Below are 23,370 nucleotides of genomic sequence, written 5' to 3' on the forward strand. Positions count from 1 at the left end.
CTGGACAGGCTGGGGGTGGAACTGGGACCCCCAGGAGTGGGGGATGCAGACTGAGGGGAGACCTCGATCTCTGAACTGCCTGAAAGGAGCTTGGAGTGTTGAGGGGCTTGGTCTCTTCTCCCCAGGAACAAGCGCCAGGAGCAGAGGAAACGGCCTCAGGTTGCACCAGGGGAGGTTGAGGTTGGATCTGGGGAACAATTTCTTCCCCAAAGGGCTGTGGGGCATTGGAACAGGCTGCCCAGGGCAGTGCTGGAGTCACCATCCCTGGAGGGTTGGACAGACAGACATGAGGTTCTCAGGGACATGGGGTAGTGCCAGGGGTGGGTTAATGGTTGGACTCTGTGATCTTGAGGGTCTTTTCCAACCAAAATGATTCCATGATTCTATGACTTGGGCAAAGGGTCTCTGACCTGGCTGAGGGGTCTCTCTCTCGTCCCTCCTGCCCCAGCAGCAAGAGGGTTTTCCCTCCTCCTATACGGACAAGAAGCTCCCATGACCATTGCAAACCCCTTTTCCCCTGGCCAGGCTCTCGCTTGCACCCCACCTGCAAATTTCCAAGGGCTTCCTGAGCTCCCTTATCTCCTTTATGTTCCTTTTGGGATTTGTATTTAATTCTTGTTTATTTCTTCATAGGTTTGTCCCTGTCATTGCTGCTGCTCCCAACCCTGCTTTCCAGCAGGTTTGCTCTGCAGAGAGCTGCAGGTTGGCTCTGAAATATGACAAAGCATTCATTTAAATGCACACCATGATGTCGGCGAGTCCATTAGGGGAATTAATTTGAATGGTTGGCATTTAATAAACAGCCTCGTCCCTCCTCTCCCCCCCCTCCGGCTTTTGCCGCATTCTCAAAAGGGTTAAAAAGAAACCACATGTGGATATGGGAGGGAGGGGGGGAGCAGGTATCTGAGTCGGGGGGTGGGGGGGAATAATAAAAGAGAGCTGGTGTTGTAAGAGGAATTGTAGTTTGTTTTGTTCGCGGTAAAAAAAAGCACATGTGGAAGCCGGGGGGGGTGAGCTGAGCAGTTTGGGTTCACGGGGTGTTTGGTGCTTGGAGAAAATAGGGGGATGAAACGGTGGTGGGGCCGGGGGGGGCGGGACAAACGTGGCGGCCGGGGGGTCCCAGACTCCAAACACGCGGGGCCGGGGGAAGGCGAGGGGCTTCGAAGGACGTTTCTCCCCATATGGTGCGTATTACAAGCTCCTTTCTAGTTGTAAAGATTAATTTAAAGCCTTTCTCACCTCCCCCCCATCCCTCTTTCATTGACAAATGAACATCTGGGCTGAATGCTGCCCAGATCCTAATCAAAGCATTTTTTCAGGGCCGTTGTCTGCCTTTATGGCTATCTGCTTTTCGGATTCTCTGCAGTTTCAATGCACTTGGCAATTCAGCCTGTAAATACCCCTCTCTGGGATTTATGATTCGGGCTAATGTGATTTTTTTCCTTCTCTCTTTGCCTCTCGATTCGTTTGTTTGGTTTAGTTTAACGACATTTTTTTTGTCTGTGCTTAAGTTAGGGAATGAAGGGATTTTTTCTTCCTTCCCCCTTTGTAATGGATTATTAACAATTAGCAAAAACGTCTCTTTTGGGGGGATAAGCTGCTGGTGGGGGGGGCAAAGCCAGCTCAGAATCCCTGAAGACCATCCCCTTGTCAGCCCAAAACATCTATTTTTTTTCCAGAAAGCTTGTTTTTTGAGGTTTTGCCGAGAAAGCAGCTTTTCATGGAAGCGAAGCTGAGCCCTTTTCACAATGCTCAAGGGCTTCTTCAGCACGAGGAGGCAGCGTGAGCCGTGGCCCAAATCGGACAAGCGTTTGCTCCCCAAAATGATGCTCAGCTGAGATGCCTGAAAATCAGTGAGTGCTGTCGCCGGGATCCCGTTCCCTTCAGACTCGGTTTTTCCCCTGCAAACTCCAGTTCTGGAGCTAAGAGATTCATATTTAAAACCTGGCTGGATGGTCAGTAACATCTGTCCTGTCCCAGGTGTTATTGGAGAGGATGGTGCTTGAGCCTGTACCTGAAATGAAAAGGCAGAAAAGTCCCTTTAAGGTGAATTTAGGGACTCTCAGGGGACACGACACAGAGTCCCCTGTGTCAGTCCCCGTCCCTGCATGAGGAGAGCGATGGGAAACACAAAGATGATGGGTTTTGGGGGTATATTCAGAAGATATTAATTCCTGCAGCAAACCTGCCTCCTCGCCTTGGGCTTCCCCTTCCCTCTGGCAGAATGAGGCCGGTTATTTACCCCGACGGATGCTTTAATTAAGGTGCGTGATTTCAGGCCATTTAAACAATCACAGAGAGGTCTTGTTTATGCAGCAAGTGCATGGGGTAATGGTAATATTAATTGAAAATATTCTGCTAAGTGAGATACAAAATTACAGTGGTGGAAAGCGCTTTGCTGCTCCTCCTCGCCTCTTCAGGACGAGGGGTAACTTGGACCCCAGAGCCTCCGTCGGGGATGCGGGGATGGGTACCATCCATCACCAGGATGCTTTCCACGTGGGGATGTCACTGGGGAAGCCAAGATGTGGCTGGGAAACAGGGGTAGATTGGGAACGGTGGTGGTTTACACCAATTTCCAGCTTGAAGCTGGTGTGGTTGTTCTGATTTGCAGCCAAAACTGCAGCTTGGATATTGCAGGTAGGAACATCCTTGCTCAGAGTGGGGAGCAGGTACAGGTCACCCCTCATCACTGGGCCTGTTTTTCCCACAAAACTCTGAATTTCTCATGAATATAATGAACCAGGAGGCAGCAGGTGGGTCCCTGGAAGGGGATTTGGGGGCATGAAGAGCCAGAGCCGCGATCTCAATGGGTAAGCGGCTGAGACAGCCCCAGCACCAACCCTGGGTGAGGACGCTGCCTGTGCAAAGCTCTGCAGGTAGAGAAACATGTTCCCAAGCACCCAGAGGGGGCTCTGGGTGGCTTTTGATTTATTTGTATTTTTTTCTGCTGATTTTTACAGTGTTCCGCACCTTCTGCTGCTTTTTTTCCCACTCTCCTCCTCCTCAATATCCCCAAAACGAGCAGCAAGCGCGGCCGCTGACCGCGGGTCTTCCCAGCGATGCCATCGCCAGCCTGTCAAGCTCAAGGTCAAGGTGAAGCCTGTTGTGGGTCCACAGCTGAGCCAGCACATCTGCGGGGCCGGAGCAGCCGCCAGCAGCCCCAGGGCAAAGGTGAGGTGGATTTATGGGGTTTCATATCAGCGTTATCGATTGTCGGGGCTGCCTCAGGGTGGGATGGAGAGTTGGATGCTGAGGTGCAACGTGGCTGAGGGGGCTTTTTGGGGAGGGGAAGGAGGGAGGTGGGGTGTCCCGGGGGGCTGCTGTCCCCATGGAGGAGGACGTGATGCCCATCAGCTGCATCTCCAACCTCATCCCTTACCCGGTTTGTCAGGCGAGGGCGGCTGCAGCCCCTGCCCCGCTTCAAGCTGCCGCTGAGCTGGGATTTGCAGCTGAACTCGGCTCAGAAAAGTCACTTCTCAGCCTTTTCTCATTTCTTGCTGGATTTAAGGCAGCTTCCAAATTCCTGCGTGGCCAAATCCTGGCTGGGGCTGCCAGGAAACCCAGCCAGCAACAAGTACGTGCCGTTTCTGTACCCACAACGCAGCCAGTATTGCTGTGATTCGCGGTGACAGTGAAAGGATGGGGCTCCAGCCCCCGTGGGGACGCGATCCCATCCCTCTCCTGGCCCCGGGTGCTGCCGCTCAGGGCTGTGACGTTACCTCCCCTTCATCCCTGCATTTTATAAACCAAAAAATAGCCCCACCCCAGATTCCCTAAGCTTTACCCTTCCCATAACCTCCCGCTTTCCCGGCACATGGAAGTGCATCAGCTTGATCCGCTCCCTATGGGATTTACGATCCCCGGGAATTCCCGCGCTGCCTTTCAACGCGCTCGCCTCCTTCCCGCCATGGATAAATCAAACCGGTTGGTTTTGGGTTGTTCCTTCGCTGTTTCTTTATTCAGTTTCATTTCTCCCCCTGTTGTTGCCTCCCGCGGTCCTGGAGGGTTTTGGGGACAGCGGCAGAGCAGCCCTGGGGCCACGGTGAGGGCATGTGGTGTGTGTCCATGTGGAATGTTAGTGACTGGGAAAAGGGGGGGTCAGGAAAGTCCTGCACCACTGGTACAGACTAAACCCCGCTCCCCATCTCTCAACAATCCCGCTCCCCATCTCTCAACAACCCCGCTCCCCATCGCTGAACCCCGCTCCCCATCGCTGAACCCCGCTCCCCATCGCTGAACACCACCAGGATGCAGCCCTGCACCCGAGGGCCCTCAACACTTGGGGCTTTCCATTGAATCCATCCCAGCGTGACCCCCAAAGCAATTTTACTGGCAGCCTGGTAAGAAAAGAAGCGGTGAAGGCACAAGGGGCTGCAGACGCAGCATCCCCGGCCGAGCCACCCATGGGATGCTTGAGCTGCTCTTTCCACCGGTGACTCACGGAAAAACTACGTGTTTTGCAGCGGCCGCTGGGCATGACGGGTGTTTCTGCCTCCGTGCCTCACTCTGCTGCTTTTTATTTTATTTTATGATTTTTTTTTAAAGATCTTTGGTATGAAAACATCTGAGATCCTGACCTTCCTGCGGAGTCTTGCCTCACCTGCAGGCGTCTTCCCCCCATGTAAACCTCGCTCCGGCGGCCGCTTCCCAGGCTGCGCTCCCGGGGGTGAATTTTTTGGGGATGATTATTTTTGAGTGGCTCTTATACAACAGCGGAGGAAGCTTGGAGGGTTTCCACCGCCCCGTGCCAGCTCCTCGCATGCTGGTTTCGGCACGTCTGCCAGTGCCACCAAATGCTCTGGGGCTCCTCGGAGCCTCCCGGCAAAGTTTGCAGCAAAACTTGGGGTGTCAGGGACAGGGTATAAGTCACCCTGGATGTTTCTGGGTGTCCCCAAAGTTGGGCAGGACATGGCGAAGTGGGACCTCAGTTCAGCTCCTTGCTGCCTTGTAAGGAGCAAGCAGGATGCACTGGTAGGTTTGGGCTAAACCACTCAGAATGGTGAATTATGCTGATTTATGCTTTGAGTGCCCAGTACTGCGCTGCTTCCCAAAGTTTTCCCTCTTTCTCCCAGCACCCTTCAGGGATGGATCATGGTGCCCTCCCCAGGGGACCAGCCCGTTCCAGCCACGCTGGTCGCAGAGGGAGCCCAGGGCAGCTCTGTGTTTAACCAACCTGTTCTTATTATTGGAAATGAGCATGGAGCAGGATGCTCCTCGGTGTTCAGCACCACGAGCTTTGCTGCCTGACATTTCACACCTTCACCCTTCTCACAAATCACTGACCCTGCTGCTGCTCCTTAGAAAGCATATTTTGTTTTTTGGGGGGAAATGTATGGTTTAGTTTGAAAGCTGGGATGGAACATTATTTCCAACCCCAAATTAGAAACAGAATAATAATAAAGAGCATTGTTTTGGAGGGGATGGTGTGTGTCATCCCGCAGCAATGAGAAGCTCGTGCTGAAGAGGAGCGAAAAGCAGTGATTTATTGTTTTAACGCTACCCAAAGAACTGACTTGGCTCCGGGATGCTGCTCTCGCTCCCTCCATACCCATTGATGGGGACAGCCGAGCCACCACGGGCAGGGGACACCCACAGGTGGGGGGACCGGATCAACCGATTTAGTTGTTGTTATGCTTGTTTTTGTGGAGAAAAGGGGATTGTGCTGTGCGGTTTGGATGCAGAGCTGATGGTCAGCGATGGGATGGGAGCCAATATTTTGCCTTGCCGGGCTGGAGGGAGCTGCGAGCAGCCAATGGTTTCTCCTTAGGATTTTGCATTTCAATGTGGTGGATTGGAGTGATTTCACTGTGAGTTACTCATGTCCCCTATTCCCCCCAAACCATCGGACCCTATGAAAACTACATTGGACTCCCAGGGCAGCAGCTGGTCCTGCCTGGGATGAGCTTGTCCCTGCAGTCACCAGGCACTCCGGCATTGCTAGAAAACCCTTAAAATAATATTCTAGTTTTTAAATTGCAAGGGATTTTCCCTGTGTGTGGGAGCATCGGCAGCTCAGGGGCTCAAAGATCTGATTTACAAGCTAAATTCCCACTGCAGAGAAACCTTCACCCACTTATATTTCTCTCCTCGTTGGGTATAACATATCGTGCAACCAAAAATGGTGCCCAAGCTGGGATGCCCCATTCGCCTTCGGGGTTTTGGGGGGAGCAGTCTGCACGGAGCCACTCGCTGCTATTTAATAAGACACTTATTCTAAGTTAAATATCCCCAGTTGATAGGAAACATGTGTCCTGAGGATTAACAGCCGTGTAAAAGATAAAGCAGCGAGTCGAAACTCCAAACAGTGTGTTTCAAATAGCCCAATACTGCTGCAATATGCAATAACTGGGGTAATACAGGGTGGGATGGGGCAGGTAAATCACGTATCACAGATTGTCGTGTCCTGATAACATCGGGACGGGGATGGGGACGCATTTTCTCCCAGCGAGGTGATGCTCAGGGATGCTGGGTGGCACAGGAGCAACGTCAGCTCCTTCTTCCCTCACTTCTTCCTCCCTTTCCACCTCTCCCCTTTCAATTTTATTTCTTTTTTTTATTTCTTTTTCTTTCTTTCTTTTTCCCAGGCCTCAATTTCTCCCCCGTTGAGGCAAACGCTTTGGCTAATTAGCAAAACATGTCAAAGAAAATGATTAATGTCCCAGGAGGAGGTTTTGGCTGCCTTTGTGCCGGCATTGCCTGACTTCTGCTCTTAAAGGTTTTATTAAAAGATAAGGGAGCTCGTGACGGGCGAGCAAAGCGTGTGCTCTCCGGGGTGCGAAAGGGTGGGAGAAGGGGGGGACATGGGGCGGATCGGGGTCACCCTCACAGGGGGAGGCGAGGGCTCGTGTTTCTGTGCCTCTGTGCGCGACCGTCACCGCCGTGTCTGGCCTTGGCAGGAGAAAAAACATTTTAAAGAAAATGGTTGAATGCTTCCTTTATTTTTCCAGGGGCAGGTAATTTAATCCCATCAGCCGGGTTATGAATGTTTCTGTGTTACGGGGTTTGCGTGGGTGGGTGCTCCCAGAGAGGTGCTTTTGGGGGGTCTTGGGGAGGGGGTGCTCGGGGGGGACCCCCAGGTCGGTGCTGAGTGCAGCGCTGGGCAGTGGGGACAGGGAGGGGTCACAGCCGGGCTCCGGTCCCTCTTGCTGAGGACAGAGGTGGCAGCAGGGACAGAGGGGCTTGGGCAGGGGTTCGCCGGACCCTGTGGCCAGGGGGGTGTCCATGGTTGGGCTTGAGCCCCCTGATGCTGTGTTCTCTGGGTTGAAACCCTCCAGCTCCATCCTGGGGTCCTGTGGCCAGGTGGGGAAACTGAGGCACTGTCCCACCAGGACCGCTGTACACCACGTCCCACTGTCCTCATCTCTCGCACGTTCAGGCACATTTCCAGCAACTCCCAAACCACAACTAATCCAGCGAGCCCTGAAGGGTGTCCTCCCCACAACCCAAACCCCTGCAGCCTTTGCTGGGGGGTGGAAGTCTTGCAAGAAAAAACAAGCTCCCCCGCAGCTGCTACTACGAGATCAACCAAACCAAAGCTGGTAGTGCCAGGTGTCCCCACGCTGTGCCCATGAGCGACTCCAAAACCTGGCAGACGCTGATGTCTGCAGCCACTCGATGTGTGTCCGAGGGACTGCAGGAGCTGCTCCGCGAGGTTTTCCCCCGGCAAACAGACCTCTGGGCTTAATAAGCTATTTGTACAACTCGCTCTGGATAAACAAGAGGCCGTGTGTCAGGCTGGAGGCGGCCTCGCAGGGCTCCGCCGCGCGGGGTGGGATCTCAGCGCAGAAATATTTTCAAGATAAACAGAGGAAAATGAGTCCTGGAGGAGGCTGGAGCGGCTGGCAGCGGCACAACGCTCCTCGTGCAGATATTTTGGGGCAGGAACTTGGCTTTCTGCGTGTGCCGCCGCCGCTGAAAGATGCTGCTCTTTTTTTTGGCTTCCAAAGGGAACCTCGCGTGCTTCTGGTTCAAAAATAAACCTGAGAAGTGGTTGAGAGTGGAGCCAGCGGTGGGGAGAGGTGCAAAGCTGGGGAAATGGGCTGGGGTTCTTCACCCTTCTATCCCTCTGTCCCCTCCCTCTCTCCATCCCACATCCCTTCCTGCCTACCTGGAGCAGCAGCAGCAGAGGTGACACTGGAGAGCTGGGACAGGGGACAGGGTGAGTGCCCTGGGATCTGGGGGGTTCTCACTGCAGCATCCCCATGGCGATGGCCAAAACACAGCATCCGTGCTCGTGGCCAAGGGTGGCCCAGCGGTGGCTGGAGTAGCGTGATCCTGTTGAACAGTGGCCATCTGGCACCCTGGGGGTGCTAAACTGGGCAAACTGGGGTGAGGGAAGCTGTCCCTGCTCCTTGCTCTACAACCAAGGTGCTGGAGTGAGTGGAGAGAAGGGAACAGAGCTGGTGAGGGGCTGGAGCACAAGTGTGATGGGAGCGGCTGAGGGACCTGGGGGATTCAGCTGGAGAACAGGAGCTGAGGGGAGACCTTCTGATCTCTGAACTGCCTGGAAGGAGCTTGGAGCCAGGGGGGTCGGGCTCTGCTCCCCAGGAACAAGCGCCAGGAGCAGAGGAAACGGCCTCAAGTTGCCCAGGGGAGGTTGAGGTTGGATGTGGGGAACAATTTCTTCCCCAAAGGGCTGTGGGGCATTGGAACAGGCTGCCCAGGGCAGTGCTGGAGTCACCATCCCTGGAGGGTTTGAACAGAGATGAGGTTCTCAGGGATATGAGGCAGTGCCAGGGGTGGGTTATGGTTGGACTTGATGATCTTGAGGGTGTTTTCCAACCAAAATGATTCTATGTGACTGTGGGGCTTGGTGATGGTTTCTTTCTCCCCTGTATGTGCTTGGTCCAGAAATTCTGCAACCACAGGGTGATGCCTGGTTTGGGGTGATGCCCAGTTTGGGGTGATCCCTGGTTTGGGTGCTGTGGCTGGGACCCACCAGCAGCCAAGATCTCCCAGCATCTCTCTCCTCCTCTTCCCCACCCCCAGCAAATTTAATTAAAAGTCATTCAGATTCCTTTGAAAGAAAATGTCATCCGTCGACACAATTACACTTTAACTAACCAAAGCTGTTACAGTTCCTATATATACTGGAATCAGGCTGTCGTTATTAGTTCTAAGTAAGTAATTTATTCCCATTATTGTGTTCAAATTACAGGATATTACCCCCTGTGGAAATAATCCTGTTATTTGAAATGTAAAAAAGAATTCACATAGACAACAATAGATTCCTAAATGAACCCAACAACAGTCCCCAATCCAAGAGCATCGGTTGCCTCGGATAGAAAGATATAAAGTTGCTTTTAAAAACACTCTTTTCTCCTCTTTTTATTTTCCTCCTCCCACCCCAATGGAGGTAAATAGGGCTCCTCCTCTTCTTCAAAAGCTTCCGTTTATTGAGGGAATCCTGGATCTGCAGGAATGTGGTGGGGACCATGGAAGGGGCAGATGTATGAGTGTGTCCCCTCTTATTGGGGAGCTGGAGGGGGGCCCCGGGATGGTGGGATGCGGATGCTCGACATGACCAGGGGGTTTCTCCGGAGCTGGGAACCAGCAGCTTTCTCTGGAAAGAGCTGCCGAGGCTCTTCAGAAACATTCTTCCCTTGATCAAGATATGGGCAAAGCCAAATAACAGCTTGTCTCTGCAACACCCAAACATAAGCAACTAATTTGGACCACCGAAAGGAAAAAGGAGTGTGGGGGGGGAAAGACAAGGAAAGAAAAGAAAGAGGAGGAAGAGGGAGGGGAGGGAAGAAAATCAGATACACTTGTAACCTGATTACAACAGCCAGCTATGTGTGCAAAATCACAATGCAGCTCTATAATTAAATGTCTCTTTCCCCCTCCTGCCGAGCTCTTTCCTCTAACAGGCATGGTACAAAAACAGTCGTTAGGACATCAAATTCCAACTCCGACAAGAGGGGGCTTTTTTTTGTCTATAGCCGCTCGGCTTGTCTTTAAGGAAATAATAATTATAAGCCCAGCGCTGCTGGCTGATGAGCTTTGTGGAGCAGAAAGGGCTCGTCTTGTCCAGCTGCTCCTTCCCCCCCGGCTCCGCTCAGGGCTGGGTTGAGGTGATGGGAAAAGCGAGGGGACAGTCCTGGGGGCCACCATGGACACCCCCTCCTTGGGCTGGTGTTTGGGGTGAGAGGAAACACTGGGGTCTAACAAGATGCTCGAGGGCTTGGAACCGCGGATATTTCATCCCGTTTTAACCCACTGAATCCATCCTGCGTGTTTTAGCATCAGCGGTTTGGTACCCGGCGTAGGCTGTGGCAGGGACCCCAGGCAGCTGGGATGGTTTGGTGGGTGCATCAAACACCCACAGGGGATGCGAGGAGCCAGCGGCGTCCTGGGCACGGGGAAAACTCCTGCCGCAACCTTTTCCCAAGGGTCTCACCCCTGCCTGGCGCTCAGCTTCTCCGTACGGTGGTCCTGGATCCCGGGCTGCGAGGTGATGGATGGGGATGCTGGGGATGGGGACCCCAAAGGGAGCAGGACAGGAGCTGCGGGGAGGCCAGGGCTGGCAGCCCCTCCAGCCCTGACTGTTAATGACTTTGATTTACTCCGTGTTCATCACACTGGGCTATTCCCATCCCTGTGACACCCAGCACGTGCTTTCGCTGGCAGCTGCAGGCTGGATTCAGCCCTCAGGACCCGTTTCCTCGCGGGCAGGTTGCTGCTTGCTTCTTCGGGGTATTTTTGGGAACAGGTTTTGCATCCTGTCTTCTTTTCTGCTAGCAAGTTCGGGGGGGGTTGAGTTACTTGCAATGACAGCACATGCAGTGCAACAACCTGCAGCACGGTGGGGAGGGCGAAGGAAAAAGCCTGGCATCAGGGGACCCAAAAATGGATCCCAGCATGCAAGATAACTACCACCGAGGCAGGATTTAGCGATCGCACCTCGTCGTGACAGGCTGGCTCCTGCGGGAAACCAAGCGCAGAGCCCGGCTTTGCAACATGGAAATTCAGACGCTGTTCCAATAAGGCTGTGGATGTTGGGTTTTAATGGCAATTAACAGCTGTTAAAAGGCGAAAGATCTAGTCTAATAATACCTAGAGCTTCTGGTGCCTCTCACGAAGAGATTTGAAAATACATTTGTGGGTTAATTTGAAGCCATGATAATGTCCCCTGGGGAAGTGGATGGGTTTACCTGTTTTTCGGGTGGGGAAGCCGGAGCAGGGCAGGGGACGAGCACTTAATGGTGAGATCCCTGCCTGGCTCTGGAAGAGGGATGGGACTGAGCTGGGGACCAGCGGCAACATCAAGGCCGTTTTCACCGGCATTTTCCATGTCTTTTATTTGGGGGGAGATTAACTTGGTGCAAACGCAGCTGCACTCGTGGATTTAACCTTGAGCAGGACCCTCGTGCTGGGGGGGGGGGGGACACGCATAAGACATCGTCTTACCCTGGGAGATGCTGCAAATCTGGATTTTCCAGTTCCTGGAGGGCTCTGCTTGTTTAAATTAGAAGCAGATAGGAGAGGTGAATTTTAAAAAGGACAGAGCAAAGGCACGCAAGTATGCAGTTAACTTCTAAACTTCTTTCTCTGGGTCTCCCGCTGAGTAAATGCTTTAGGAGCTTCAAACCACAGCTTTTAATATCTCCTTAACATGCCCCGCGATTCCTTCCCCCCTGTCAAAACGGCGAGAGCAGCTGTGAATATTTTCCATTTTAAAATGTTTTGTATGCATACGAAAGTACCTGCAGCTCCTGTGGGCCAGGCTACAGAGAAACGCCGAATTCAGCCAAGGGTATCTATTTGATAGCAAACCTCAAAATAGCACATGCTACTGCCTCTTGTTCACTCGTGTTCTGCATCCAGGAGGGTATTTTTGATTTAACTGACAGATCAAGGGAAAAATCCCCAATTCACTCTGCTGATGTGGAAAATCTTGTCATTTGGAGCTCAGCATCCCTGTTTGCCTGGACATGGGAATGGTTTAAACTCACAAATGCAGGACATGCAATACCGGGGTGCAACAGAGGGACTGTAGATTTGGGGAGGATTCCCATGCACATTTCTCCACTAAACCACCTTTTTTTTCCGCTGAAAGGTGCATCTGACGTTCCTGCGCCTTATGACCAATTTAGCAGCTGGTTTGCGGCCGAAAAACGTGGTAATTACAGCTTTGGGATTCGCGCTCCTCTCATACCTCTCTATGAGTTGTGCATGTCAGCCTTCCGCCCCTGCCTCATTTTTTTTCCCTGATCTTGGATGAAAAAAGCTTATTATTGGGTAAAATGGGAAAAAAACCCTGCCCTGATGTATCAAAGATCCGGTCTGGCTGTGACAAAAGCCCCGTGAGAAGCACAGGGCACACAACGCAGGGCAGTTCCTGACACCGTGTGGGTCCCAGCTTGGGATTTGGGGGGGAGCGAGTGCGGGGATGGCAGAGCGGGAAAGCAGAGAGGTTTTGTGCATACGCACAAGGGAAAAAATAACAGCAGGCTTTATTTGGACTTGAAAACCAGACTGTGGTTTGAGAGACGTTCGGCTTTACAAACCCCAGAGCTGCAGGATGGGAGCTGCTGTTACTGGGGGGGGGGGGGGGGGGGGACACACAGCACCCGTGTCTCTGTGTCCCCCCCAGCCCTTCTCCCACACTGCTGGGGCAATGGGTTGGTGGAGCCAGGATGGTCCAAGCATGCTGCAGGTGTTGGGTACAGCCCCGGGGGGTGGGATTTTGGGGGCTCCCCCCCGCCCCATGCAAAGCACACAGCCAGGCTGAGCGCAGCGTTTATAATCAGCCAGGATTTATGGAGAAAAACAAAATCCCGAGCTGCTCTGGTCATTAATCAGGAATTCTTCACTCGGTTCCCAAGCTGTTTCCTGGGGATCTCCTCATCGGGACCCCCCACCCCAGCAGCTCTTTCCTTGCAGGCAAAGGGGGCTGGGGTTGGGGGGTGGACCCCGGGCTTTTGAATGAACCAACCCCACATCGATAAATAAATCCCCCATGTTTCATGGGAATAAATCACAGCAGGGACCCCCCTTGCCTTCAAATCCCACCTCTGCCCCCAAAAGGTTTTATTTGGGGGGACGGGACCCCGCTGTCAGACTCTGTTCTGTTTTTAAGATATGGGGGGGGATATGAAATCAGGGCAAAGCTTCACTGCCGCGTTGGGATCGTCACCGTCCGCGTTTTAATGTGATTTATGCCCGATTTTCTAAATCCAGCCACTGACTGCACGCTTTAAATATAGCTCCAAAAACACCCTGAAAACGTGGAGTAAGCACATTAAAAATGCCGGGCGAAAGGGATGAGCAGCCCCCCCACTGCTGGGGATGGAGATCCCTGTGCGGGGGGACAAGGGGGTATCCCCACAAATGGGATGCGAGTCCCCCCCCACCCCAAAAGCTTGGCAGCCCCCCAAAGGGTAAGATGAATTTTGGGGGGGATCCATTTGCTTTGCAACCTGTGTCTCCAATTAGGTTCCCACCCCATCCCGCTACCCCTCTCTCTCCTACCTGTATCCCCGGGGGGGAAATGCCCGGTGTGGGGCTGGGGGCTGCGAGCTCCGCACGGCTCCACCGGGAGGGGAAAAAAAGGGGGTAAAGAAAATATAAAAAAAATTAAAAAAGGAAAGTGAGGGAAAAAAGAGGAAAACAGGAGAAAAAGAGAGAAAATAAAGAAAAATAAAGGCAAAGGAAGAGATAGGCAGACGGAGCGGGCGCGCAGGGCGGGCGGGGGGCGGCCCGGGGGCGGGCGGCACCGTGGGAACCTGCGGGGAGCCCGGGGCAGCGGCACCGGGAGCGGATGGGGGGGGACACACACGGCGGCTGCTCCTGGGACACCCCCACCCCCCGCAATATTTTTTTCCAATAAAAATCGGTATTTTTGATATTTGCGGTAAAGCCTCGCGGGGAAAATGTAAGAGCGGCCGCCACCCCCTAAATTCCCCGGGAGCTTCGCGGCTCCAGCCCGGTTCCCCCGCCACCCCACATTGCGGTGCGGCGAGGGGGGGTCCCCCCGCAAATAAAAGGGGGGTGTATTAATATGGAAAATGGTGGGAAAATGGTGCCCGTCCCCAGGGCAGCCGCAGCACCGCGCCTCGGAGGGAAAAATTATAATAATAAAAATGTATATAGATATATATAGATAGATAGATGTATTGGGGGGCTTTTTTCTTTAGGAGGGGGGAGGCACGGTGTTTTGCAGCAGCGCTGCCCCAGCCCGGAGCTGCTGTACAAGATGGCTCCCGGCCGGGGGAGGAGGAGGAGGAGGAGGAGGAGGAAGGGCTGGAGCTGCAGGGGGGGGGGGACGGGAGCGAACCCCCCCCGCCACGCCCGAGGTTTTTTATTAGCATTTCCCTGATTTATGGCACGCCAACCCCCCGGCCCGGGAACGGCGGCGGGGAGGTCCGGGCGTGAAGGCATTAAACATTTATAAAATATGCTTTTAAAGCCACATAAAAGCGATTAAGCCATTAATATCTCTTCCCCCCCCGTTTTTTTTTTGGGGGGGGTACTAAAGGAGACAGAAAAAACATAAAAAAAACAACCTCCCCTTGGAAGCATCGGGGTTTGAGCCCTCGCCGCTGACGCAGCCGGGTTTTGCTCTTAGATATAAATAAAAACACATACAAATACATATATATATATATATACACACATATATATTCGCGTTGAACACAGCGCCTTTCGGACCATGGGAGCTTTCCGAGGAACGCGGCGCCGCTTTGCTCAAAATGGTTAAAAATCAGCAGGAAAGTGACGGTGCAGGGGGGGGAACGCTTCCTTCCCCCCCCCCCCACCCCCGAGCTCCAGTCTCCCCTTTTGGGGCAGTCTCACCCATTTTCTGGCCGCTGCCCCCACGGCCGCGGGCGCCTCGAAACTCTCTGTCCGGGGAGGGGTGGTGGTTGGGGGGACAGCTTTATTATTGCTTTTTAATTTATACTGGGATTAAATTAGATGTTCCCCTCCCCCTTTTTTTTCGTTATAAAAGCCTTTTTTTTTTAATTAAGAAGCGGGGCGGTGAATTGGGAGGGGGGGGGCGGGTCTCTGGCAGCCCGTGCTTCCCCCCCCCCCCTCTCCAAGAGGGCACTCGGCGCTGCGCAGGGTTGAGTGTAAAAATGAAAAATACATTTTTAAAAAGTAAAAGTTGTGCCGGACGGCGGGGAAGAACCCAAGGGCGGGCGGGCAGCGCTGGAGGGGGAACCGCGTCCGTTCTCCCCCCCCCCGCCGCGGGCAGCGCGGGTGCGCCCGCCCGATTCTCGCGCCCAGCTGGAAAGAGAAAGAAAACACCGGAGTTTTGGTGAAATCACAAGGGGGTGTCTCCTTCCCCGGCCTTCCTTTTCACCCTATTTTTAAATTTTTTAGAGGGGCGGGACTCGCGGGCAGGGACAGGGACCCTCCCCCCGCTTCTCAAAGGCAGCTTTGTCCGCGGCGGGGCCGTGGGAGAGGGCCCGGCGGCGCTTCCCCCTCAGTGCTTCTCGGGGGGGCCCCCCCGTCCCTCAGCCTGCCCGGGGCGGGGGGGAGGATCTCACTCCCACAGATAATAAAGGGTAGGGGGTCGTGGGGCGGATTCCCCCCTCTCAGAGCGCGGGGGGGAGACCCGCGGCCGCTTCCCCCGAGCGCATCCCGGCGCCGCGGCCGCTCAACCGCCGCCTGCTCCGAGCGGGAGAGCAGGACGGGGGGCCTGGAAACGGCGGCGGGAGCGCCCACCGTGAGGGAGGGAGGGGAGCGGGGAGCCTGGAAACCGCCGCCTGTTTACCCCGTCGGTGAGTGGCAGGCCGGCTGACCAATGGGGCGGCGCGGGTGGGCGGCGGGCCCGCCCCGGTCGGGCCGAGAACAATGCGTGTTTCATGGCCCCGGCGCCGCCGTTTTTTTTCCCCTCCCCCAGTTCTTTTTTTTTTTTTCCCCTCCCGCTCGCGTTCCCTTTTTTTTTTTTATTATTTTTTTAATTTTTTCCTTTTTTTTTCTTTTTTTTTTTTCCACTTTTTTTTTAAGCGCCGCGGAGCCGCGCGCGGGGCCGGCCAGGGGGGTGGAGGCGGCGATGCTGCAGCTCGGCGGGGCCCCGCCGCTCCATGGCGCGGCCGCCTCGTCTCTCCCGCCTTACCCGTGAGGAGCGGAGCGGAGCCGCGGAGCCGGGCGGCGGGCAGGGCGGCGAGCCGGCACCCCCCGCCCCAGCCCCGCACCGCCATGCCCCGCGACCCGGCGGCCTGACCGCGCCGAGGTAGGACCCGGCCCCTTCCCCCGGAGCGCCGGGGGCGTCGCGTCCCCAACTCGTCCCGCTCCCTGTGTCCCCCCCTTTCACCCCCCCTCCGCCATCCCGGGGCGCTTTTTGCCCTTTTTAGCTATTTTCCCCCCTTTATTTTACTAGTTACGAGCCGCGATCCTGGCGCTCCCGCAGCCGCGGGGTGAGATTCGCCCCGCTCAGCCACGCAGGCATTTAATTTAAATCTTAAGCTTCACCTAAATAAATTAAAACAAAAATCCCACCGCCTTTGCTTTTTAAAAATTTTTCCTATTATTTTACGCTTTTCCTCCTCCTTTTTGTTTCTTGTTAATCATCTCTTGGCCCGGCAGCACCCCCCTCCCCCGCGCTGGCAGCGGCCGCCGCGGAGCCGGGAAGGGCGGCGGGGCCGGGGCGGAGCGGAGCGGCGGCTCCCGGGGCTCCGGGAGCGCTGGAAGCGGGGGGGGGGGGGGGGGAGATCGGTGGGGGGAGTGAAAAAACCCCCCTTATTCCCCGCAGTGTTTATTATTTCTCGCTATCCCGGTACAAACCCCGGCGGGCGGGGGCGATCGTTTCATCAGCCTGCAAGTACGAATATATATATATATATGTATGTATTATTTTTTAGCTCTGTCGGGAAATAATAAGACGCGTTTTGTTTTCCCGAGCGGGAGCGGCGCTGGGAAAAACGGAAGGAAAAAAAAACACACCAAAGCCAGGCGGTGGTTTGGAGTCCTAGGAATGGGGGGCAAAAAGGCGAGAAACGAGGCTGGGGGAGCGATGCCGCCGCCGGAGCCCCGGTCCCGGCGGGCGCTGCCGCCCGCTCCGGGGCGACTTTCGGTGGGGAGAAGCGGCTCCACGGAGAAAGAAAGAAATTAAAAAAATAGAAAAGAAAAAAGAAGAGAAAAAGGAAAAGAAATAAAAGAAAAAAAAGGAAAAATGGGTTTTATAATTTTATATTTTTTCGTGTGTTTTCCTGCGTTCCGGGGAGAACTGCGGTGCCGCTTCCCCGCCGCGTCAGTCCCACCGGAGCCGGGCTTGCGGCTACTGCGGCGGCCCCGCTTTGGCTTTGGGGGTGACAAATTTAACACTATTTAAAAGAAATATATATATTTAAAAATACTTCAATATTTTTTTCCCGCCCTTTGCCACAAATTTTCCTTGGATTATTTTTTTTTCCCCCACCCCTCTCCTTCTCTCCCCCGCCCCGATCGGGTGGGTTTTTGGGGGGGGTATTTATGTATTTATTATTGGGGGGGTCGGCGCAGGTTGTCTCACCGTACCCCTCCTCCCTTTTTCTTTCTTGCAGGCAGCGCCGAGCCCGCCGCGCCGGGGCTGGTTCCCTGCACCGCGCCATGGGACGCTTGGACGCCTTATTTTTGAAAACCATCTGATTTTTTTGGGGGAGGAGGAGGAGGAGGAAGGGGGGGTGGGGGGTGGGCGGGTGGGGGGGGGAAGGCGGTGGCGGGCACCGACAGCGATCCGGGGAGATTCCTTGAAGCCGGCGAGTGGATGATGGATGGCCGAGATTTTGGGCCCCCCCGCTCGGTACACGGGCCCCCTCCGCTGCTCTCCGGGCTGGCCATGGAGAGTCACCGCTTGGGAGCCACCGGCCGCCTGGCCCCCGCCGCTGGGCCCATGGCCGCCGGGCTCCCCGCCGCCCTCCAGCCCGGCAAGTTCCTCGCATCGGGCATCAGCCTCCACTCCCACCCGGGTAAGGCTCCGCGGAACCCCCACCCCAAAACGACGATCCCCCCTTCCTTCCCTTCCGCGGACCCCGGGGCCGGCAGCCAGCGGGGCTTTATGTGCAAAAAAAATATGTATATATATGGAGCTTTTTCGCGTGTTTTCTCCAAGGGTTTTCTGCCTATCGTGGCTTTGATTCGGGTGGGGGGGGAAAAAAAAAGTGGCGAAAAAATAGGGGAATGTGGAAAAAAATAGGAGATTGGAAAGAAAAAAATAGAGGAATGGAGGAAAAAAAAGAGGAATGGAGAGATTAAAAAAAGAAAAAAGGTGGAAAAAAAAATAGGGGAATTGGGGCAAAAATCGGCTCTAGGTGATAAAAATTCTCCCCAGTGCGTGGTTTTGTTGGCACCGAGGAAAATACCCGCTGAGGCGGCTGCGGGTGTTTTGTGGAATGAATCCGAGGAATCGATGCGGTTTTCGGGGAGCTGCGGGCAAGGCGGGTCAGGGTGCGGAAGGGAAGGGGCTACCCCGCTTTGAGCCAGGCAAAAATACCATCCTCCGGCTGGGAAAAGGGGCAAAATGGGCCAGTTTTGGGTATTTCCCTCGGCAGCGGGCGGTGCAGCCCCAGCCCAGTCCCGGGCAACACGGCGGGTTTTGGTGGTTTTGTTGTTTTTCTTAGTAATTATTTTTTTAAACCTACAAACTAAACTTCCACGCAGGGGCTGCTCCCTTGTATTTTTTCCCCCTTCTCTTCGTGCTCCATTCCCGGGCAACGCTACGGCTGCTTCTCCATTTAAAAAAATAGGCAGACATAGAAATGTATGTTGGTTATTTATTTTTTTTCCCACACTCAGTTTTTTATTTATTTGCTTAAATTACTTCATTTTGGGGGCAGAGATTTGTATTTTTCCCCCCCTTTCCGAGCTTCTTTTCTCGGCGCCCGGCAGGATGGGATAGCGCGGGGTCCGGACCCTCCTGCCTGCTGTTCTGTGTCTTGCCCTGGGAGGACTCGAAGGATTTCTGACCGTTTGATTTCCCTCTCTCTGACTCTATTATTATTATTATTATTATTTTTCCTTCTTTTTTTCCCCTTTCTTTCCCCTGGGCGTGGAGAGGTGACTCGGAGTTTACTTTAGGCGTTGGGAGGGTGACAGGTTTTGCAATAATAAACCTGCTTTTCTCCCAGCCGCCCGGGATGAATGGCTTTGAAATTTGCAAACCTGATTGCCAACATCTGCAGAGAAGGAAGCAGCCCGAATCGAGGGGGAAAAAAAAGCAAGATTTATTAGTTTTAGACTAGGTGGCAGTGCCAATTTCCCAGGTGCTAAGAGCAGAGGTGTAAACCGAACGAACGGCTGTGAAGCCAAGCACATGGGCAAACACCTTTTTTCCTTCCCTTTTGTCTTCCTTTTTTGTCCTGGGTGTTTTTTCTCCCTCCCGCTGAAGCAGAATACAATCTCTGCAAAAATTTGCCTGGACAATCTCAAGCTAAACCAAGTGTGGGTTGTTGTTTCTTTTTTGTTGTTATTTTTTTATTATTATTGGGTGATTTTTTTTTTTTTTTGGTGTGTGTGTCTTTTTTTTCCCCTCCCAAAGTTTCCTTTTCTGGTGCTTCCCTGAAATCCAGGCGGCCCTGGAGGGAGGCGCCGAGCTCCGGACAAACGGACAAAGCTTCGCTCTGTCCCACTGTGCCGCGACCGCTGGGGCTGGGACCGAGCGTTGGGTTTGGGGCCCCTCGCAGAGGGAATGTGTTTTGTGATCTTTCCAGTATTTTTTTAATATATTTTTAATGTATTTTTAATTTTTATTCTCCTTTTTGTGAAGCCCGCGCCGGCTCGGCGCGGTGATCTCTCGCAAAGCTCCCTCGGTGAGATTGCCTTTGGCGTGGCAATTCACGACCAGGCTAAACTACATTAAAAAGATACGTACAATTAACAATCGAAACTTCCATTACACCACGGCGGTGGGATAGGCAGGGATATTTTTCTTTTTATGGCTTTAACAATATCGTTTGAAATGATGATTGCTTCCTGCTACGGGGGAGCCCTTTGTAGCTTTGCGTTTGCAGTGTTGATGTAGGTGTGTGGGGTGGATTTTTGTTGTTGTGTTTTGCTTTTTAGCTTGTTTTGTTTTTAGGAGGGGTGGGAAGCAAAGGCTTGTGCAAGGGGTTAAGAAAAGTGGGCAGGAGGCAAAGCCTTTAAATAGAGCCGGTTCAAACCGATCTTTAAATACCGCCAAGCTGAAGAAAGAGACTGTTGAATCTGTCCCAGCGTCTTCCTAAAATAAATACGCCCCTGTAAAAATAGCGCGGTTGGCCATATTTGAGAATCCAGTTATCGCCGGCACCGACTTCTTATTTTTCCCCATACCCTCTGCTCGTTACGGCCGTCTGAGCTCTGCCCCGGCGCCGAAATACGGGCGCCTGTGCTGCGTCCAGTGACCCCCGGACCCCCGGCTCTTCCCTGGGGGGTTTCTCTTCCGTGGTGGCGTTTCGGCTGCTGCCGTGCAGGGAGGGGGACAGGGACAGAAGCTCCTTTGTTGGAAGCGCAGGGAGGGAGGAGTGAGCTGGAGCTGCTGTCCCCTGTCCCCCCCTTGGGCATCGCCCCCGTCCCCCAGGAGGCCAGGGGAAGCAGGGAGTGCTCCCCATGGGTCCCGCGGGGGGAGGACGGTGACTGTTTGCAATGGAATTTCATCCCTGGCAGCGGCCGAGCTTGCCGGGAAGACCTTGCATAAAATGGGGCTCAGTCGATGGAGTCGGGAGGCCGAGCACGTTGAAGCGGTTGCTCGCTCTGCTCTGCAGCCCGTGTCTCAGATCTTGGGGAGTTTATTGCTTTTGCTCCTTCCCTACCCCACCGTTTCCGGGTCCAAGCGAGCGCCCCGGTCTCAGCTCCGTTCCGCGGCGGGCGTGTTGTTCTTGGCGGCTTCTGTGTTTTGGGGGAGGTGGAAAAGGCTCTGTCGGACTCAATTGCTGAGGGCTGCTGGGGGACTGTGTCCTGGACAGGCGGCGGGGCTGTCTGGGAGCAAAAAATAAGCTTAATGATAATAAAAATCTGCTTTTTGCCGTGTACTGACATATCATTTCTTGGGTGGGATGTGTATTGGGGGGGCTGCTGGAAACAGATCTGTGCTTGTACAAAAGGATGCTCGTCCTCTTCCACTAAAATATGCTTCAGAAACACTTTCCAGTGCCTGGGAAAAGGGGCATATCTGTATGAGGAGAACTGACTTTGTCTTAAATCCAGCTCAAGAGTGGTGACTGAAAGGAAAGCAGTCAGGGGCGGAGGGGAGAGATTTTGGTTCGCTTGCTTTCATACTTCCACATTAGCATGTGCATTCAAATGCAGGGATTTAAGGTGGATTGGAAACCATCCCTGCTTCCAGCCCTGCTGTGCCCAGGGAGAAGTTTTTCCAGGCAGCTGGGCCAGGTAGGAGTGCAGGAAAAAAACAAAAAGGAGAAAAAAATCCTTCCCTCCAGGATAGCTTTGCTGTGCCAGCAAAATCCCACTGCAGCCATCCTTATAATGGCAAAATTGTGCTTCTGCTGAGCCGGCAGATTTTGCGGAGGAGGCCTTGCCGTCCGCGGTGCCAGCAGAAGCACAGTTTGCTCATCTAAACTGCATCCACGCTGAGGTTGCGGATAGGAGACTCCGAGACAGCACCGATGTGGTGCTGGGCCGAGCTGTGCCCATCTCTTCCCCATCGCTGGGGAGGAAAGGGGGCGGGTTCCCGGACCAGCAATGGGATTTTGGCTGAGGTTGGATGTGGCTCTTTTTGGTCACGTTTTGATGCTGCAAGGAAAATACCATCGGTGTTTAATGGCCCTTGAAATCGCGGTTTCCCCCTCCCTGCCCGCCCAGGGGGTGGTGCGAGGGGCTGAGCGCTGGGGGCTGTGTGGGGCAGGGGCTTGGCGAGGAACACCGGGAGGAATGTGGACCGGCCGGAGACCCGCCTGGGGAGATGTTTCTCCTCCCTTTGGGGCCCTGGTGAAATTAGATGCTTTTAAATACGTGTTTTGAGGCAGAGCAGTGAGTGTGCTCGCCCCGGCAGGGCTGGGGAGGTGATGCTCGCAGGGATGTTGTGCTCGGACCCGTTGCGCTCTCCCGTTTATACCCGGCATCCTGGAGGGTGGAGGGAGCGCTCGGCCGTTAAGTGATGCCCCTGCAGCTCCCTCGGGCCTGCAGCCAACTTGTAGGCTGCGAGCAGGGCAGGAGCGGTCTCTTCTGTTCTGCACGGGGGGTGAAATGAGGCAAAAAAAGGGGCTTCTGTGTTTCTGGGAGTCTCCCACCGTGCGCTCCTGAGGTGCTGGGGATGTGTTTCCCTGATGTCCCGGTGCTTCCTCCGCGATCCTGGTGGTTGAATGGGGTGTAGGGGGTATCACCATCCTTCAGGAGAGGTGGGAAGGACTGTCCAACCTGTCCTTTGCCCCTGTTGAAGTTCCCATTCCAAGTGGCTGGTGGTTGGGACACTGGACTTGGACCATTGGTAAGAGCCCAAAGGCCAACATGGTGATATAAACTTGCTTGAAGGAGGTGTTAGGGTTTCAAATACCTTTCCCAGCTGAACAGGCATGAACCTGACTCTGCCTCTGATACAAAGTGCTGGTAAAAATGTGCTTTTTTAGCCTGTTTTTTAGCAGCCTTTCTCCCACCCCGTGCAAACTGTGTCCCCCACCCAGCACCGAGCCTCCTCGGTGGGGTTGCACAACAACCTGTCCCAACCCTGACTAATGGTGTGCCAGTGAAAATTTGATCTGGAGGATGTGCCAGTGCTAGAAATCCTAGCCGGGGGTGGCATGGGACACCGGGCAGGTCCCCGGTGTTGCAGACAGGCTCCTGCTCTTTCCCAGCACAGCAGCTGTTGGAGAAATGGAAATCGCTGGGAATTAATCCCGCTGCCGACGTGGTTGGTAGAGCACGGCTTTCGTAAGGGAAATTTTAGATCTCCTTCCTAGGATAACCCAGGGTAAAGCTGAAATTAGTTTATAATTATATAGTAAATACCCCTCCCCCTCCCCCGTCTTGTCATTTCACCATCTTGTGATGAATATGGAAATGACATTGTTAAGGGGAATTAACGTCGTTCCGGCAGCCTTCCAGGTGAGCGCCTTGCGGCTCGGCCGAGGCTGCGACCGGCGGGAGGGTGTCGGATCATCTCCTTTGGCTGGGGCGAGCGCCCGACGAGTCGAAACAAGGCTCCGTGTGTTTTCAGCGTGTACTGAACTGGTTCAGTTAAAGCTTGGGGCGGGAGGTGGTGCGGGGAATCGGGGCCAGCCTGGCATGTGCTGACACGAAAGCTGCCGCGCCGGGACCGGGAGATGTTGGTCTGGGTTAGGTAACGCGATCCGGCGTCGCCTGCTTGAGGTGCCGAGGACAAGGACGTGCTTTGTTCTGCCTCGCTGCCGGAACGGAGAGCACGGTGGGCCCTGAACTGACCCGAAAATGCAGGCGGGGTTGGGGAAAAAGGGGAGCAGAGGGCAGCCCCGAGCTCCCTGCCTGCGGGAC

The 23,370-nt window shown here is 54.2% G+C and overlaps 2 protein-coding genes and 1 long non-coding RNA gene across 7 annotated transcripts in view; all 3 read left to right on the top strand.

Moving 5' to 3' along the window:
- Positions 1–1,133: 1,133 nt before the first annotated feature.
- On the top strand, positions 1,134–6,773 carry LOC139829136 (uncharacterized). Of its 2 annotated transcripts, XR_011741434.1 has the most exons (4): positions 1,134–1,184; positions 1,680–1,853; positions 2,964–3,174; positions 4,251–6,773. It is a non-coding gene; the product is annotated as an uncharacterized lncRNA (long non-coding RNA). The 2 variants fall into 2 exon arrangements; XR_011741435.1 differs by lacking the exon at positions 4,251–6,773 and having other exon boundaries at positions 2,964–3,263.
- A 7,883-nt stretch (positions 6,774–14,656) lies between these two features.
- On the top strand, positions 14,657–17,598 carry LOC136108509 (uncharacterized). The gene is made up of 5 exons (XM_071814982.1): positions 14,657–14,699; positions 14,794–14,860; positions 15,232–15,512; positions 15,958–16,183; positions 17,493–17,598. The coding sequence occupies exons 1-5, from the start codon at positions 14,657–14,659 to the stop codon at positions 17,575–17,577; spliced, it is 702 nt and encodes a 233-aa protein (XP_071671083.1). The 3' UTR covers positions 17,578–17,598.
- A 38-nt stretch (positions 17,599–17,636) lies between these two features.
- The window catches only part of TNRC18 (trinucleotide repeat containing 18), a 55,514-nt gene continuing 49,780 nt past the window's right edge, over positions 17,637–23,370 (top strand). For all 4 annotated transcript variants that reach the window (XM_065850435.2, XM_065850437.2, XM_065850436.2 and 1 more), the window contains exon 1: positions 17,637–17,897. In XM_065850435.2, the coding sequence (XP_065706507.2) occupies positions 17,696–17,897 (202 nt within the window). In that variant the 5' untranslated portion in view covers positions 17,637–17,695. The remainder of the gene's footprint in view (positions 17,898–23,370) is intronic.

Source organism: Patagioenas fasciata, chromosome 15 (genome assembly GCF_037038585.1).
Source record: "Patagioenas fasciata isolate bPatFas1 chromosome 15, bPatFas1.hap1, whole genome shotgun sequence".
In the NCBI taxonomy this organism is placed as follows: Eukaryota; Metazoa; Chordata; class Aves; order Columbiformes; family Columbidae; genus Patagioenas; species Patagioenas fasciata.